Source organism: Felis catus, chromosome A2, assembly GCF_018350175.1.
Source record: "Felis catus isolate Fca126 chromosome A2, F.catus_Fca126_mat1.0, whole genome shotgun sequence".
Lineage (NCBI taxonomy): Eukaryota > Metazoa > Chordata > Mammalia > Carnivora > Felidae > Felis > Felis catus.
In genome coordinates, this window is record NC_058369.1 from 92,182,753 (window position 1) to 92,199,822 (window position 17,070).

The 17,070-nt window shown below is 40.8% G+C and overlaps 1 protein-coding gene across 1 annotated transcript; it reads right to left on the reverse strand.

The window, feature by feature from the left end:
* Positions 1-212: 212 nt before the first annotated feature.
* On the reverse strand, positions 213-16,510 carry SRI (sorcin). The gene is made up of 8 exons (XM_023250323.2): positions 16,366-16,510; positions 15,310-15,393; positions 13,136-13,205; positions 5,979-6,022; positions 5,030-5,177; positions 4,651-4,764; positions 3,143-3,201; positions 213-1,541 (listed from the first exon to the last, which is right to left on the reverse strand). The coding sequence occupies exons 1-8, from the start codon at positions 16,414-16,416 to the stop codon at positions 1,515-1,517; spliced, it is 597 nt and encodes a 198-aa protein (XP_023106091.1). The 5' UTR covers positions 16,417-16,510; the 3' UTR covers positions 213-1,514.
* Between the last annotated feature and the right edge of the window lie 560 nt (positions 16,511-17,070).

The window sequence follows — 17,070 nt, forward strand, 5'->3', positions numbered from 1 at the left end:
AGCAATATGTGAAAAAATAACCAAGTGAAATGAGGCTGAAGATGCTTAGAAATGTTTTCTCATTGGTGACAAATAATTGATCATCTGAATGGTAGCTATCACACTGGAGCCCTAAAATAAGACAGATATTCTGCTGGCAGGGAGAAAATAGGCCAACCGCATCATGTTTCACCTCTTGTGCTCTCTCGCAAAAAAGAGCAAACCAGACCAGCTTTAAATCCAAGAAACGGAAACTTTATTGGTGCTTATTAAACCAACACACTTTTTTGTGTTCAGAACTATCCCATGGAGTATTAATCTCCTTTGCAAAGATGGGGAAACTGAGGCTCTGAGATTATCTGAGATGATTAGTTTACATATTCAGGAAGAGACACAGCCAGTATTGGACTCCAGATCCTACTTAAAAGCACATGGTTTAAAAATTAAAAAAAAAAGTCTTCCATTATAAATGCAATACTTGCTTATCAGAGATTATTTGGAACAATAGTAAGAAGGAAGAAAATGAACTCATGACCCTGACTGCCAGTGGTAGCAACATCAATATCTTGGTCCTCTCTTCCAGTCCTTTTTCTGTGTATATTTTATAATGTGAGTGTGAATGCGTGGCCTATCAAAATGGATCTATCAATATTTTAAAAATTATCTTCTGATTTTAGAAGGAAAGCACACACATTATAGAAAACTTGGAAAATACTAAAATCTATCAAGGAAATTCAACTCACCTAGAATCTCATAAGACAAAAATGACCATAGTTAATATTTTCATATATTCCCTTAGGTTTCTTTCCATCAGTTTTCTTTTTTTACATAGTTAAGCCCATAATTTACAAGATTTTTAAGTGCAGTTAATAAAGGTCTAGGTGGATGATGACAAAAAAACTTGGTGACAGATAGTATTTGCCACTCAAATGGTTCAACAGGTGTTAAAGAGGCAGAAAATAATCACTCATGCTCCCTGTCCAATTGTGTGGCCATCAAAAATGTGTAAGCCTTAAAGCCTGTTCTTAAGTTTCCACTAAGGTGAAGCCTGACGTGGATTATCATGGTTTTTCGTTGTTTTCTTTTTCCTGCATCTAAGAGGGTATAAATCATTTACATGATAAGAATACTCCACACATAAGGCCTTCAATACCATGTAAAATCTCTTCTAGGAAAGATAAGAACAATATAGTCTGATGGGAAGATTTTAAAGTATCTTACAATGAAAAATACATAATGTGCCTTAAACATTTTGCATGCTGAAATTTACATAAAAGAGGCTCAGCAACAAAATAAGGCATCACTGACAATGGCTCAACGAAGTTCTAAATGGTATAAGAGACCCGATCTTGTATTAGTAAAATTCCAAAGAATTTATTATCAATACTAAAAACTTCAGTTGTACATAAAGTAATAAACCTTTATGACGGCCCTTAAGGAAAAGCAGTGATGCAAGTTACACACGTTACTGAAGGCAAAGGCAAAAGAGGTCTCCAGTCGGAATGTCGGTTATGTTCATGCAGCTTCCTCTTGATTTAAACACTCATGACGCACTGAATGAACTGAAAGAGAGACCAAGTCCACGTTACCCTGCACACATTGTGGCACTGAATACACCCTAGCTTATTTTTTGGCAGTTTACATTTTGTTTTCCTAAACTGAATTATGGATCAAGAAACATCCATTTCTAAAATAAAAGTACATGATAGAAAGGTTCATGTTTGTAGGGGAAGCAGTCTAATAGAAAATCGAGTGGGTTTCTCTTCTTACAGAAAGCAGACTACTTCAGTGGATAAAGAATATTTAAAATTCCAAATATCTCAGACTCTAGAAATGGTAATGGTCATGGTAAAAGGTACCCACTCAGAAATAACAGTTGATACTGTTAAATCACCTGAGGACCTCCAAACTACACAGTAGTACCCCACTGCTCTGGCACCAGCACCTTTTAAATAGGTTATGCCCTTAAAATCTGCTTAATTGCAAATAAATCCTAGCATGCAAGTATGTGTATACACAGAAACGGAATATATGACCTTTCCTCTGCAATTCAGAAACCCAAGTTGAGAGGCATCAGCATTTGCTGTGAAACGTTTGCTTCACCATAAACACCAACACTCTGCTTTTCTATCAATTTTCTTTCTCATTCTTCCGACACCAGTGAGGCACTGTGTATGCTAATCCCTACAGCATTCCTACAAGGCCAAGCTGATGATCACTTTCAGATAAAAGGGAACATTTAAAATCTCCTAAGGGCCCATCGGAGGCCAAAGTCCATGCACTTTCCACTCCATAGGCTGCTTTTCCATCTTTGGAAAGAATGACAGGACTGTCACCTGAGACACTGATACACACTAATGAAAACACACCTTTAAGCAGAAGAAATAAACATACTTACACATAAGCGTTTTTAAATGATCTGAACTGTGGCAGCTGCCAAACTGAACATATGTGCATCCTTGCATTTTGTAGCAGAGAAACCTTTTTTAGAACATTCAGTTATCACAGTGACTGCTATTCTGAAAGCAATTTTTTAAAGTCCATAGCTGACCAAAAAATAGAACAACTAAGCATCTCCCTAGTTATGTTATGTGCATTCAGCTAATGCCATCAGAGATGACAACTGGCTATGTTCACATTGGTTACATGGCCTTGCCTTGTCCTATCACATTTAGTGTGGCTGTTTAGTAAATACATTGTTTTAAATTGCAACTTAAGTTTGTGCTTTATAGCCTCAATGAAGAACATGGGTGTGTCAAGTACAGCTTGGAGTTGTTAAATTTACTTCTCAGTGACTGAGATATTTATTCAATGAAGCCAAAAATAGCAACATCTGCATGGTGTTTTCTGGGACATTTCTGATTGAAATCTCACAACAGCCCAGGGTAGAAGGCATTACTACTTCCTCTCCTCAAATAGTCTTGGAGCAAAGAAGAAACCTGCCTAAGTGACCCCACCAGCAAGTGAGACCAGTTGGGCTTTGAACCAAGTCTTTTAATGCGAATCGAACAGTGGTCTATAAGTAAGACTAATAATAAATGAAATTGATAAATTTTGAACGGTAACTCCTGATCATTTAATCCTTCATTACTCTGCATCCTTAAGATGCTCTTAATGGCTAACTTCAAAAGGGATGCCCAATTGTGAATTTACGGAGACTTACATCATCATATGGGAAATTCACAACACCTTGCTGAGCAGTGTCCCGTCTTCGAAAGCTGTCTGTAAAACACCACAGTAAAATTTATGGTTATTTTTGTAACATCTGAAATCACAATAGTTACTTATTTTGGCATTGGGTTCAAACTGTAGAAACATGTGAGTTGTAAAACCAGCTAACATAAACAAAAGACCACAGCAAAGAAGCCAACTACAATGAACATGAATAAATTTAATAAACAACAAAGTAATACAACAATGTAGAAGTTAGTCAACTATCTTTTTCAATGTGCAGCTGGAAGAAAGCATCTTATCCCAAAGTCAGTAAAAGCCATGTGACCTCCAAGGCCATTACTTAGTTGTGATGAAAACACAGAATTTCAAACTTGTTAATAACATAGATAATGTTTAATTAGGAAATGGATAGATGGGAGTCCCTAATATGACAAACGGGCTGTAATAAAATTTTTCACCGATCTGAGCTCTGCGCTATTGAAAAGAATTTACTTTAATAATCAAAAAGAATGAAATCTTGCTACCTGCAACGTGGATGGAACTAGAGTATACTATGCTAAGTGAAATAAGTCAGATAAAGACAAATTTAATATGATTTTACACATATGTGGAATTTAAGAAACACAACAGATGAACATAGGGGAAAGGAAGGAAAACTAAGAAAAAAACAGAGAGGGAGGCAAACCATGAGACTCTTAAATACGGAGAACAAACTGAGGGTTGCTGCAGGAGAGATGGGTAGGGGGAATGGGCTAAATGAGTGATGGGCATTAAGGAGGGCACTTGTTGGGATGAACACTGGGTGTCATATGTAAGTGATGAGTCACTAAATTCTACTCCTGAAACTACTACTACACTGTACGTTAACTAACTTGAATTTAAATTAAAAAAACTGACCTCAAATTTTTGTTAGGATGCAAAAAAAAAAAAAAATTACAAAACCACATTTTAAAAAGAGTAAAAAAGACTAAAGAGAAGACTGGAACAACAAAAATATACAAAAGAAAGAAAAAGAGGGGATAGAAAAGTAGAGATTACTAATATAGCCTCATCTAAGAAGTACATTCTACCATTTAGTATCACTACCATTTAAATGACTACCATTTAAAATTACTTTCCAACAAGAGGACTTAGGAAAGAGAGCTACAAATGAGTAATTTTACTCTCTTCACATATTTACATTATAGGGAGAAATCACAGAATACTACTCATACTCTGATCAAAAGTGCACAAATTAGCTTATCATATTTTGGAACATTTTGTGAAAGTTAAGATTATTTTAATGGCAGATTACCACTAATCTGAAAGAATTTCTGAAAACAAAAAACACAATTACTCTGCTAGATAGGTTTAATAGCAGTGTTAAAAAAGCCACTGAAATGGGGGGGGGGTGGAAAGAGTGATCAGGGACGAAAGAAGTTCAGAACACTGAAAATGAAATGTCATGCAAATTGTGTCTTCTTGGCCCTTGGAGAGACACCATCTCAAAGAACACACCTGTCAGAGCTCGCAGTTTCACACAGCAGGCGATGTAGTCATCAAAGGTGATCTTGCCATTGGTGCTGTATCGTTTTGCAATTGAATTCACAGCTTGGGGACTCAACCGAAATCCTGAAGGAAGGAAAATCACCCAGTGAAAAAAATAACGTGAAAGGATTACAAGAAGACCGTTGAAAATAATCAAGCACAATTTTTTTCAGACTGGGGGCACACTCATTTTAATTACGAATACACACTAGCAACTATGTGTGTATTATGTATTTAATTATGAATATACACTTCTTCTAGAAATCAGAAACTGCCTTCCCATAGCACTTAGTTTTAGAAATTAACACAGAATTATGCCGACCAGGTGGCTCAAGTTAGCCATACCCACCCATTGTGGTTAGGGCCTTCTGCAGTTCTTGAGGGTCCACTGTTCCACTCCTGTCACTGTCAAAACTGGTGAAGTGTTGTCTCCAGCCGTTCAGCACGGCCCAGAGTTCTTTAAATTCATTGAAACCCATTGTGCCTGACATATCTCTCTGAATTATAATCAAGGATTAGAGTACCTTTCTTTTGCAACATTTTGTAACGATTCAAGATCAAGGATAAGGGAATATAATGATCTTTCTGCTAAAAAGGTTAAAAATGTTGTATGTTCTTCTTAGTGTGATATAATAAAAACATACTCCAATGAGATAATAAGAAGGGCCTAGGGAGAAAAGCTGAGTACGTATTTCCACTGTGGGAAAAAGATAATCTATGTGAGGTGATTACAATGAAATAACGTGGCCACTGTGAGCCACATGTAAAAAACAAGAGTTCCTGGAACTGTGCCGCACTTTCTTGGCGCCCCAGGCGATGCTGCTAGGGTCCTGGGGTCTTGGCTTTAACATTCCTTTGCTGGGCCCTTCCAGACCCAGGGTTTTCACTTTTGGAAAATGAGGTGGGATGAAAGGCACTGCAGGGTCACCAATAGCTAACCTGAGTGCAGTAACTGTGATGTGAGAAATTCCACTGCCTGAAGGTCAGGTGTGAATCATGCATAGCTCACTGTTAAAGCAAAAAACCTTGCCAGACCACTCTGATTTCTACAGGTGTTCTCTGATGCTTCCTTGAATTCTTGAGGAACCAACATTCTATTTACTGAGCTCCTTTCCTTTTTCACACCAAACTACATCTTAAAAGCTAATGATTACAGAAAACTTTTTTTGTGGTCATCTGTCACCTTGTGTTTACTGGGTATTAATTCCTAGATAAATTCTTTTAGGAAGAATTTTTTTTTTGGGGGGGGAGGGTGATCAGAAAAAAACACTCTAGACATCAATCAAAGTAAAGGATACATCCAGCATTGACACCATAAGCCGACAAGTCTCCAGGTTAAAAGCTGTTAAATCAAAAAAAGCACATAATAGTTTCAAAAATTCATATTATATTGCATACATTCAAATTAATTAGGAAAATGACTATTTATTTACACAATCTTATTTTTATATGCTAAACAACATGGGAATTTTGAAGCAGATTTTTTCCAGATAGAGGGGATTCCTTGCAGAACCCAAATTTGATTTTAATAACTTTAATAGAAATCTTTTAAAAAAAAGTATTGCATTGTACTATTAATATTTTTAGGTATGATAATGGCTTTGAAGTTGGTGAGGGAAATGTCCTTATCTTTTAGAAAAGTATATACTGAAGTTATTTGTAGATGAAATGAATGTTAAGATATCTGGAATGAGCTTCAAAAGAAAACAGACAGGATTACACATGAACTAAGAATAACAACACACTGATAATTGTTGAAGCTGGGTGACAGGTGCATGGAAGTTCATAATAATTATCTCTGTTCTCAGATAGGCATACATTTTCTATAATACAGTCTTAAAACAAATTTTTTTTACCATTTATTTTTTTTTGAGAGACAGAGAGAGCCAGAGCACGAGCGGGTGAAGGGCAGAGAGAGGAAGACACAGAATCTGAAACACGCTCCAGGCTCTGAGCTATCAGCACAGAGCCTAACACAGGGCTCGACCCCACGAACTGTGAGATCATGACTTGAGCCGAAGTCGGACACTTAGCCAATTGAGCCACTCAGGTGCTGCTAATACAGTCTTTTTAAAAAAGTTTTATATACTTTTTTGCCTTTGAAACTGTAATATAGTGAGTTTAATTCACCATAATGAACCATAATTTATTATATTCACCATGGTGAGTGGGAAGATAGGGTTACTACATTTCTACTCCTGACTATCAATTGCTGGTTTTGTTTGTTCTGTGTCACTAGTTCATTTGTTTACCTTTCTTTCCCCTTTAATGTCACACACTGAACTACCTCCTACCTCATATAGCTTATGACACCTTTTTATATACAGTAAGTTTATATACGAAACCAGATAAATATGCTTGCTAGAACAGTGTTAAGTAAGAGCACTCTGGAATACGATATAATGACCAATTCAGTGATGACCACGATTCGGAAGCCTTTTGAGTTTTTGTACAGCTTGAATATACTCTGAGGACATTTCTATACGACACTTAGAAAAACACACTAGAATATATATTTACTAGTTAATGGGCCTACTGATGACCTACCTAAGCATTAGCAAATATAAAGAAAAAATTCCTTGCATCTTCCATTCTGTTCATGAGAATCAATGACTGGGGAAATATATAGGTACAAAGAAGCTAGAAGGCTAGAAGGCAGAAGGGACAAAGGTCAGGTGGGCAAAGCTGGCATAAATTCTGCAAGTTTGTTGAGAGGCACACAGAACTAACATTTTTACAGCTCTTACTAGCTTCATTTTTATCTCCAACAAACTGAATTTCAAATACATCTGAGCTAACTCTCAGTACTGTAGTGTTTCCAAACAGTATAAACTATAAATTGTCCACTTTTAACAGATTCCTGTGTTTGGCATACTCTGGAACATGAAATAAAAGGTGGAGGACTATCTCTGTTTTGGCCCTTCAAACTCCATCTAATCCACAGATACAGGACTCTGAGGTGACAGGAAGCAACACTTCTACACACTTTTGAGAAAGAGTTGGTTGATTCTTCATTCTGACTTTTAAGTTGTGTGGAGGCACGAAGTCTCTTTGATCTAGATCAATGGTTTTCAATCCCAGGTGCTTATCAGAATCACCCAAAAGCTTTAAAAGATCCTAGTACTGGGGCTGCACCACAGAACAGTTATTTTCCCCTCAGTGTTACGGAGATATAATTAACAAATAACATTCTGTAAGTTTAAGGTGTATAATGTAATGATCTCATATATGCACATACTGCAGAATGATAACCATAATTAGGTTATTTAACACATCCATCACCTCACATAGTTAACTTTTTTGTCTGTGTGATGAGAACTTTTAAGATCAACTCTCTTAGCTATTTTCTAGTATACAATACAGTATTGTCACCATCACCACAGAGCAATTAAATGAGAATCCCTGAGCATGGAACCAAGGCATGACTGTTTTTTTTTTTTTAAAGCTTCTCAATGATTCCAGTGAGCAGCCAAGGTTGAGACCACTGTTCTTCTCAACGTGTGATTCCTGGACCAGCCATGTTAACATCATCTGGGACCTTTTAGAATTACAGAATCTTGGCCTTTAACCTACACCAAAAAAATCAGAATCTGCATTTAAATAAGATCCCCAGGTGATTTATTTTCACATAAAAACAGCTGGTGGACCTGGACCACCTGAATCTTCTGGAAGCTTGTTACAGATGCAAATTCTCCGGTCTTACCTCAGACCTTCTAAATGAAAAATTCTAGGACAGGGCCCAGCAATCCAGTGATGCTGACACAGCTCAAGTTTAGGAACCAATACTCTAGAGGGCCTGTCAACCAAGAGGCAGATCCACTTGTGTCTGACTTTAAGTCAAGGATTTTGAGGGGCTGTAAGGCAGACAGCTTCCCTGTGTCCCAAGTGCTACAAGTAACATCTCCATCCACTCAGTCACCCAAGCCAGAAACCAGGGAGTGTCCCCAGTTCCCTGTCCCCTGATATTCAATCACCTTCTTCTTCTTCTTTTTTTAATGTTTATTTTTGAGAGAGAGAGACAGAGCACAAGGTGGGAAGAGGCAGAGAGAGAGAGGGAGGCACAGAATCTGAAGCAGGTTCTGAGCTGTCAGCACAGAGCATGATGTGGGATCAAACTCACAAACTGCGAGATCATGACCTGAGCTGAAGTCGGACGCTCAACCGAATGAATCACCCAGGCGCCCCTCAATCGCCTTCTAAATTGCTTTAGGACCTATCCATTTCCAGTTCCACAATCACTTCCCTGGTTTAGGAAGTATTTTACTCATCTGATGACTCCAATGGCCACCTGACAGGTGTCCCTGAGTCCCCGTGCTCCACACCCCCCATACCCATGCCCCCCAATTTGGTTCTTATGCTACATCCAGAACAGTATGTGCTCTTCTATATAAAACCCAGTAGACATGTTCCACTGCTGTCAGGATGAAGTCCAAGCACCTAAGTGGCATATGAAGTCATATGCATATATTCCCAGTCCAGCTAATTTCCTGCTCTTTATTCAACCTTCACATTCCATCTTCACGGCCAATTTCTCCCAGTTCTTTGACTGCACATGCACATGTTTCCCCTTACCTGTGGGTCTTTAGTACATGCTGTTCTATCTGCCTGGGGCACAACTGCCCTTTATCCCTCTCACTTCTTGGTCTGCCTGGTTTCTGCTTGACTTTCATTTCTCCTCAGTTTGGCATCAGTTCTGCCAGGAAAACTATCCTGACCACTTTCTGGGTTATGTGCCTCTCCTATGTGGGCCCACAGCCTCTCTACTTCACTTATCCCAGCACTTTTCACTGTGTCCTACAGGCACCACTTGTGGGTGCACAGCCTGGCACCTTGCACATGATGATATCCATTAAAATGTGTTGGTTAGACGGCTGAATAGATAGGACCACTCATCCCTGTGTAGACAGCTATACACTCCCCTCAACCAGTATACGCAGGATAGGTTTTTAAAAATAAAATCTCATTTTTACGGATACTTAAAAGGACTGTATAATCCCTTAAGACAAATCATAAGTCAAAATACCAATAAAGGTACAGAGCTATGCTTTCTCCATTTTAGGAAATCTTCCATACTCATTAATTCAACAAATGCCTGTTAAGTACTCATTATGTACAGGGCCCAGGATACCAAGAACATTGGAGATACAAATTAAAAACTGGATCCTGCCCTAGCTGACAGTCTAAGGAAAAGAGAAGTCATGCATGCATGCAACTCTAATCAAGGTAGAGAGTGGTGAACCATAATGGAGACAGTAAGCAGTACCAGGAAGTACTGAGGAGCAGGAGGCTCCTTCCTACTAAGAAGCACTTCACAGAAGCAGCAGCATTTAAGTCAAGCCTTGAATGACAGGAAAGATGAGGGACATTTGGGGACAGTTAAGTAGAGCTATGGACCAGTATAAGCAAAGTGAATCAGGAAAGTTCAGACCAAGCAAAGTAAGTGGGAGGAAGTATGTTTGATGAGGCTACATTAGAAGATCTTGAATTCCTACTAAGGTGTTTAGGTTTTGTTTTACAGGTACCAAGGAGCTACCAAAGAATTTTAGAAGAAGAAACTAACAGGTTAGAGGATGTGTCAGGAAGCCCAAAAATCTGGTCATCTTTTGTGAGAAGGGTTTAAAAGAGGGAACGTGATGGGCAGGCAACAAAAGTGAATGACAGAAAATTCACTATTCCAGACGGTTCTAATGGAACTAGAACACTGATGTCACAGAAGTTTGGGTAGGGAAAACTCTTGCTCAATTTTAATTTTATTTTTCTCCAGAAATAGTTTGCTTTTATTTATTAAAATTTACTTTGAGAGCACACGTGCACACCCAGCACGTGTGAGCAGGGGAGAGGCAAAGAAAGAGGGAGACAAGGGAATCCGAAGCAGGCTCTGTGCTGTTAAGTGCAGAGCCCTACATGGGGCTCAAACTCACAAACTGTGAGATCATGACCTGAGCCGAAACCAAGGGTTGGATGCTTAACCTACTGAGCCACCTAGGTGTCCCAAGAAATAGCTTTTACTAGTGCTATTCTATTTTAAATAGCTTCAAGAGTCTTTGATAATTTTATTTTTACTCTCTCCCTTCTCCTGTTCATTCTACTAAAATGCCTCATACATCTTTTCTTCTAGTAGAAATCCAAAATGTAATGGACCTAGCAGGAAAACATTACCTTCAGTTGTTTCTCTCAGCCTTACCATAGAGTAACAGCTACACTCAAGGGGGAAAAAAAGAAGCTGAATTACTATCTTACAGACTAGAGCAACGTCTCTTATCAACTCCACTTCTGAGTATGACCGGTTCCTTTTAAGCTGGAGAAGATGACTGTAGGAACTAGGCTGGAATACTCTCTGTTCCTCATTCCACCTCCACCTGTACTTTTTGGTTTGGAAGCTGGGTTTAAAAAACACCAATGGCTGTATAATTTCTGTATCATGAAACTCACTGTGACACTTCACAAGCAGGATGGTTTTGTGATTTATTACAGCTTCCACAACCAGAGGATGGTAAGCAAATTAATTCAATCACATGGCTCTGATGATTCAGGAAATGTCTTCCCTATAACTCACTGCTCCAAGGCCATCACTAAACATGATTTTCTCACACGAAATTAAAAAAAAATTTTTTTTAAGTTTATTTATTTTGAGAGAGAGTGAGAACATGAACGGGGAGGGGCAGAGAGAGGGAGAGAGAATTCCAAGCAGGCTCTGCACTATCAGCACAGAAACCATGCACGGCTCAAACCCACGAACCATGAGACCATGACCTGAGCTGAAACCAAGAGTCGGACGCTTAACTGACAAGAGCCACCCAGGCGCCTCCTCATATGAAATTTTTAAAAGGACTGTTCTCCCAGGATACACAGCCGTTTGTTAGTCAGATTTTAAAACCTGCCACACCTCTTCTACCGAAAGGGTACAGAGTAATAGTTTATGTTGCTACACAGCTCACTTTCATAAACCCTATTAAACCTGCTATGTTCACTAGCCCCAACTGCTTGAGGTTAACATTTAACACTTTAAATGTATTCCCTACAACACTTAAAAAAAAAAAATTCCCAAATCTAGAAAGTGCTTTTGTTTAGGACCAGATTAAATGAGAAATGCAAACGGTTCCTCTTTCATATTAATTCCTCCAACTAGGAAATCTTGTTAATAGGATACTTAAGTCATATAATACAAAGGATAAAAATAGAAATGCAAATAGTTTAAGAAGAGAGCCATCTAGTAAATATGCCATGTCAAACAGTCAAAGAAAATGCGACTATAAATCTTCATGTGTGACTTCTAGTTCGAGCATTTTATTTTTAAAGTTTATTTATTTATTTTGAGAGAGACAGATCACGCAGTAGGGGCAAAGAGAGAGAATTCCAAGCAGGCTCTGCACTGTCAGCATAAAACCTGACGCAGGGCTTGAACTCACAAACCAACAGATCATGACCTGAGCCAAAACCAAGAGTCAGACGTTTAACCAACTGAGCCACTCAGGCACCCCTGTAGTTTGAGCATTTTAATTCACAATTTACCAACAGCTAAGGCTCTGAGTTGATGTTTTGTCCCCATTAACAACAAGCAAAGAAGTTAGCAAGTCAAGACACTACTTTCTACCTTATGGATCTGTCAGGGTCAGGATCCGATTGGAAAAGAAGCAAGTGGGATGTACATGGGATGATGAGAGGCACTGATAAGATGCAGTACTTCTGCAATCATTCCCCATCTGTAGCTCGTGGCAAAGAGCTCTTTCAAAAGGCAGGAAGGTGGTGTAAGCACTGAATTATAAGGTGGCAGAACTGAGGACAAGGGCAGAAGGAAGACTAGTGCAAAGAGTTAAGAAATTAGGAAGGGCACTTCCAACATAGCCTGCCCACATTCTCTGAAGCAGAAAGAAATGAAGAAAGACCTGGGGGATGTCATGGCAAGTGCTCATGTTGCCAGCAGCATGCTCAGAGCCCATGAATGCAGAACCGGTTTCCTGAGGACCAGGGGTGGGGACCAGCCACTGCGGGGAACGCGGGACAGGACTGACCACTCAGAACTAGGCGTGCAGGACAGGCCATTTGGGGAGCAGCTGCACAGGACCAGGCACTCAAGGTCCTAAGTGCCATTAGCCTCAGGACAGTCAACTCTTGGCAAATGGTCAGTTGTAAATGTTAGCTCCTGCCATTAATGACACCTGACCTAGCAGATTTCATTTCAGCACCTCACCTCATCCTCTGTGAAGGAGACCACGCTGCCCATCTCATTGCTTCCAAAGGTTCCAAATCCAATGGACCCGCTAAATGGGCAGGTAGTGTAGAATGATTTATTAACAGCTGTTTTCAAATTCACATTTTGTGATAATAAACAACCAAAATTAGCTTTTGAAATTCTAAATTATGCTGGATCAGAAAAGCCCAATTTCCTTGGAGGCTATAATCATAAGGAAGTTAAAATACGAAACAGAAGAGTACTGTGGGATTGTCAACTTACGTTTGTATCCTCCAGCAATGCCTGACTGTGTCAGACATCTCTGCAATTCATCAGCATCTATCTGCCCATCCTTTTGAAGAAAAAAAAAATAGGAAAACAAATTACAATAATGATTTGTACCTTCTAGTTCTTTGTTTACTTTCAGTATATTATCTTAGCAATGACAAAGAAAATGAGCATTTTCATGCGTAAGACCTTTTTTTTTTGGAAAAAAGAATGCCTTCCAAACGTAGGCATTCCTTTCCCAATTCTACTTTCAAAAATAATAATGAAAAAGAAACAAATAGTTAAGTCCTCTCCCACAAATGCATACTTAGGGCCATAAACAAACAAACAAAATACATTTCGTGATACTTAAGTGGGCATTCAATTTTAGACTCTATTTTAAATAATTATTACATACAAATTCACAAGGTTGGAAAGCTGCTTACACCTCTACTTTAGTATTAACATTATCTTCTCATCATTCCTCTAAGTTCCTCAATTAGATTTGGGATTAAATTTTCAAGCAGAAGGTTGGTCTTTTTAATGAAACACTGAGGTAAATTCAATTTCTTCTTCTGATACACAAGTTTTTTTTTTTAATGTGTGAATGAAATTAGTTTCTGTCTTGAACTACTCTTCTTTTAGTCTGAGCTAGGAAACTGCCATTTAAGCATTTAAAATTATTTATATAGTTGCTTTAAAGTCTTATTCCTCTTTCTAGCTATTTTTTTGTGGGGGGCGGGGGTGGTAAAGGCATAGCAGCATACAAATCTAACATCCATGAATAAAAAGTCTGGATAAAACAGAGGCCTTTGTGATCACCTTGGTTTATGACGAGGTGAATGGTTTTTTTTCAGAACTACAATTATATCTGGAAGATACAGGTTCCCGGTGCCTATTTATTGGCTAACCAAGTTCACAATTAGATATATGTTGTTTTTAGGGATTTAAAAATAAAATACCTAAATCCCTCACGTCCATGAGGATTGTAACTTCTAAGTGCAGAGCAGGATCAATAATTTGAAAGACAATGGCTATGCTGATGTAGGGGTAGGCCCAGGCTGCTGCAAGAGAAGCAGGTGGGGTCACTTACAGGGCTGGAGGCACAGGCAATCTAAGAACACAAGTCTTGAGCTTTGCCCTGTCTTGTGGTTTCAGAGATACAGATCATTAACTGATTAAGCAGATACTTAAAGGGAAGCTCTTTCGGTTTTGGACCCAATTTTCCATTCAATTTCTTGAGCTATAGTTCTTAGAATGCTTTTCTGCAAGGCGGTCTTGAATTTTTATCCCACAATATTCTACAGCTTCTTCACATTAAGACTGTGCTGTTTCTTGCTTTTGATCAAAACAAAGGTAAATGCCAAGACAAAAGAGCAAACATCCCTTCTGGAGAGGACTGGGTTCTACCAGCAGTGAATTTACCATACACAGCGGCGTGGTGAGCTAGGGAAGTGTCCTTCCTCAATGTACACCACCGCCTGTCCTACCACACAGTATAGAGAAGTCAAAGGTCTCCAGGAGCCCACCTTAATTCTCTCTCTGGGTCAACAAGCCACACACCTTATACGGACATGGAAGAGCTGACCTAGTAACAGCATCAGCATCAAAGAGAAAGTAAACTGTGCACAAGATTCACTTCCTGATAGTAAGGGAATAGTAAGTAACTTTCTTTTGTTGAAGCTGGTAAATTTTTAACATTAGTACCTATTTCCTCAGGGGGTAATTGATTAACAAATTTAATCCAAAGAAAGCGTCCATTAGAATCAGACTACATGATTACTGGCACATGTCTGTAAACCGTACTAACAAGGGTTTGTGTTCACCAGATCTGGAATTTATTCTCTGTAAACCACCATGGACCCTGACAATTCATCGTTCTAAAAACATCTTTCTACTTTACAGATCCTCACAGTATATTTATAGCCCTTTATTCTGTTCATTCTGGCATTAATTCAATCACAAATTTAGTCTTGAAGTGAACTAACAAATACAGGTAACAACACTTTGTCCTAATTTGTTCTGAATATGCAGAAATAAGTAACTGACTACAAACTTCATTCTTTCTCTCTTTTCTTTCCACAAGCAAAGGGATTCTTTCCACAAGCAGAGTTTTTTCCATGCCACTCTAACAACAGCTAATACAAATGAAGACTGACAATTCTTTAATATTAACGGAAAAAGCTAACCTGTCCTGCTACAGCAGCAAAGTAACCATACAGCGGATCCTGAGTTTGTCCGGGAAACGTCGGCCCTCCGGGAGCCCCTCCATACTGTAAAACAACAAACACAAAAGCATCATCCCACTGAATCCAGTGTTAATTCTTTGACCACTGAATGCCTTTGTGCAAAGCTAGGCAAATGCCGGCCCTTCACATCCATGGTTCACCTCCCCACCACCAGCACGCTCTAACTGCAATCAACCCACCCCTTTTCTTTCATTCCCGCTCCATCACAGTGTAAAAACTGGCAGGTTGGACCAAAATGAGATGTCCCGAATAGTGACATCTGCATGAGCGAAGCAACTTTCAAAATCCCAAATAACCTGCAGGTTACTGATTAAATGCAGCCTAGGCAAGCAACTTAAGGGCAGAGCTCGGAATTGTCTTCCTTTTCCTTTTACAACGATTATGGTGTTTTGAAGCATTTTGAGACAGGTGTAGCCTAGGCCGTGCTTAGGTGTCTCGGTTAGGCTATTTGGCGGCGAGCACCTGGGCGAGGAGGCGCGGCGAAGGAACATTCCTTTTCAGAAACAGTTCCCACGACGACGCACATCCCAGGCGCCCAGCGAGGCGGCCTTCCTCCCGGAAGGCTTTTACTCCAGCGGTCTTTCCCCAACTTCTCTTTTAATCCCACTTTCTTTTAAAGATGGGAGGTGGATCCCCGGGCCATTCGAGATTAAAATGGCTGTTGCTCTCAGGGGAAACCCGGCGGGGAAGGAAGCGAATTTACACAATTTCACGCCGCGTGTCCCAAAGTCACAGGGTGGGCTTCTTGGATCAAAGCCCACCCGCGCCTTGGCCCCACGCAGCCACCCGCAGGGCGAAGGGACGCGGAGAAGGAGGGAGCCCCAGGATGAGGCCGAAAGGCAGCGGCCTGGGGCGAGGCAGCGGGCAGGGAGAAGCCCGGGGTGGGGGCGGGAGGCGCCCGCGGGGCCGCCCCGGCAGTGGCCCAGCGTGGCCTCTCGGCGTCCGCGGTGTCCCAGGGTTGCGCCCGGGCCACCAGCCCGCGCGGGCTGCACTTACCCCGCCTGGGTAGTACCCGCCGCCGGCGCCAGGGTGCCCGGGGTACGCCATGGTGCAGACTGCGCCGCCGCCACCGCCACCGCCCTCACCCTCCCGCCGGGGCCGCCCCGGAACGCACCACGCGGGCGGCGGGGGACGCGCGCCGAAGCCCCCTCCCGCTCGGCGCTCAGCTCCCGCCTCAGCCCTCTGCGTGCGCATCGCGTGGCTCCGCGCTTCCTGTGCCGGGGTCGCGCCCAAGCCAGGGTCCCGCAAGTGCCTGGGACCTGCGACGCAGTTCACGCCGGTGGCATTCCTCCCTGCGAAACGAATGGCACATTCCAACACCAGTACGGTGCCTCGGGGGTTCTTTATTTCTTCCTAACTCGGCTATATTCTGATACTTTTGAACATTTTAACCAACTTCGTTAGTCTGGGCCGCCCGGCTCTAAGCGGAGTGCAGTTTTGCAGGGAAGGAGCTGGATGCATTAGGACAGCTCTTAGATGCCTGTGAGGGAAGGAGACGTTGGAAAATCAAAATAAGAAAACGCCTTTGGAAAACAGGAATAAACTTCAGGAACTGTGTGCAAGCGAGCCTTTGGTTTGGGTTGCACATTTCACTGAACACCGGCCTGTTTTCTTGCTAGGGGACGCGGTCAACTCTTGGTTAAGCTGGGTGTCATATGGCCTGGGAAGGACGGAGGGCATTGACTGGCAAGGCAACCCCGC

What these genes read in the sequence shown, in the direction of transcription:
- SRI (XM_023250323.2), bottom strand. Translation starts at nt 16,416, where the DNA reads ATGGCGTACCCCGGGCACCCTGGCGCCGGCGGCGGGTACTACCCAGGC. An exon ending in TTGCTGCTGTAGCAGGACAG is followed by an intron (nt 13,206 to 15,309) that starts GTTAGCTTTTTC and finishes TTTCTTCAAAAG; the next exon opens with GATGGGCAGATAGATGCTGA. An exon ending in GAAGGCCCTAACCACAATGG is followed by an intron (nt 4,765 to 5,029) that starts GTGGGTATGGCT and finishes TCCTTCCTTCAG; the next exon opens with GATTTCGGTTGAGTCCCCAA.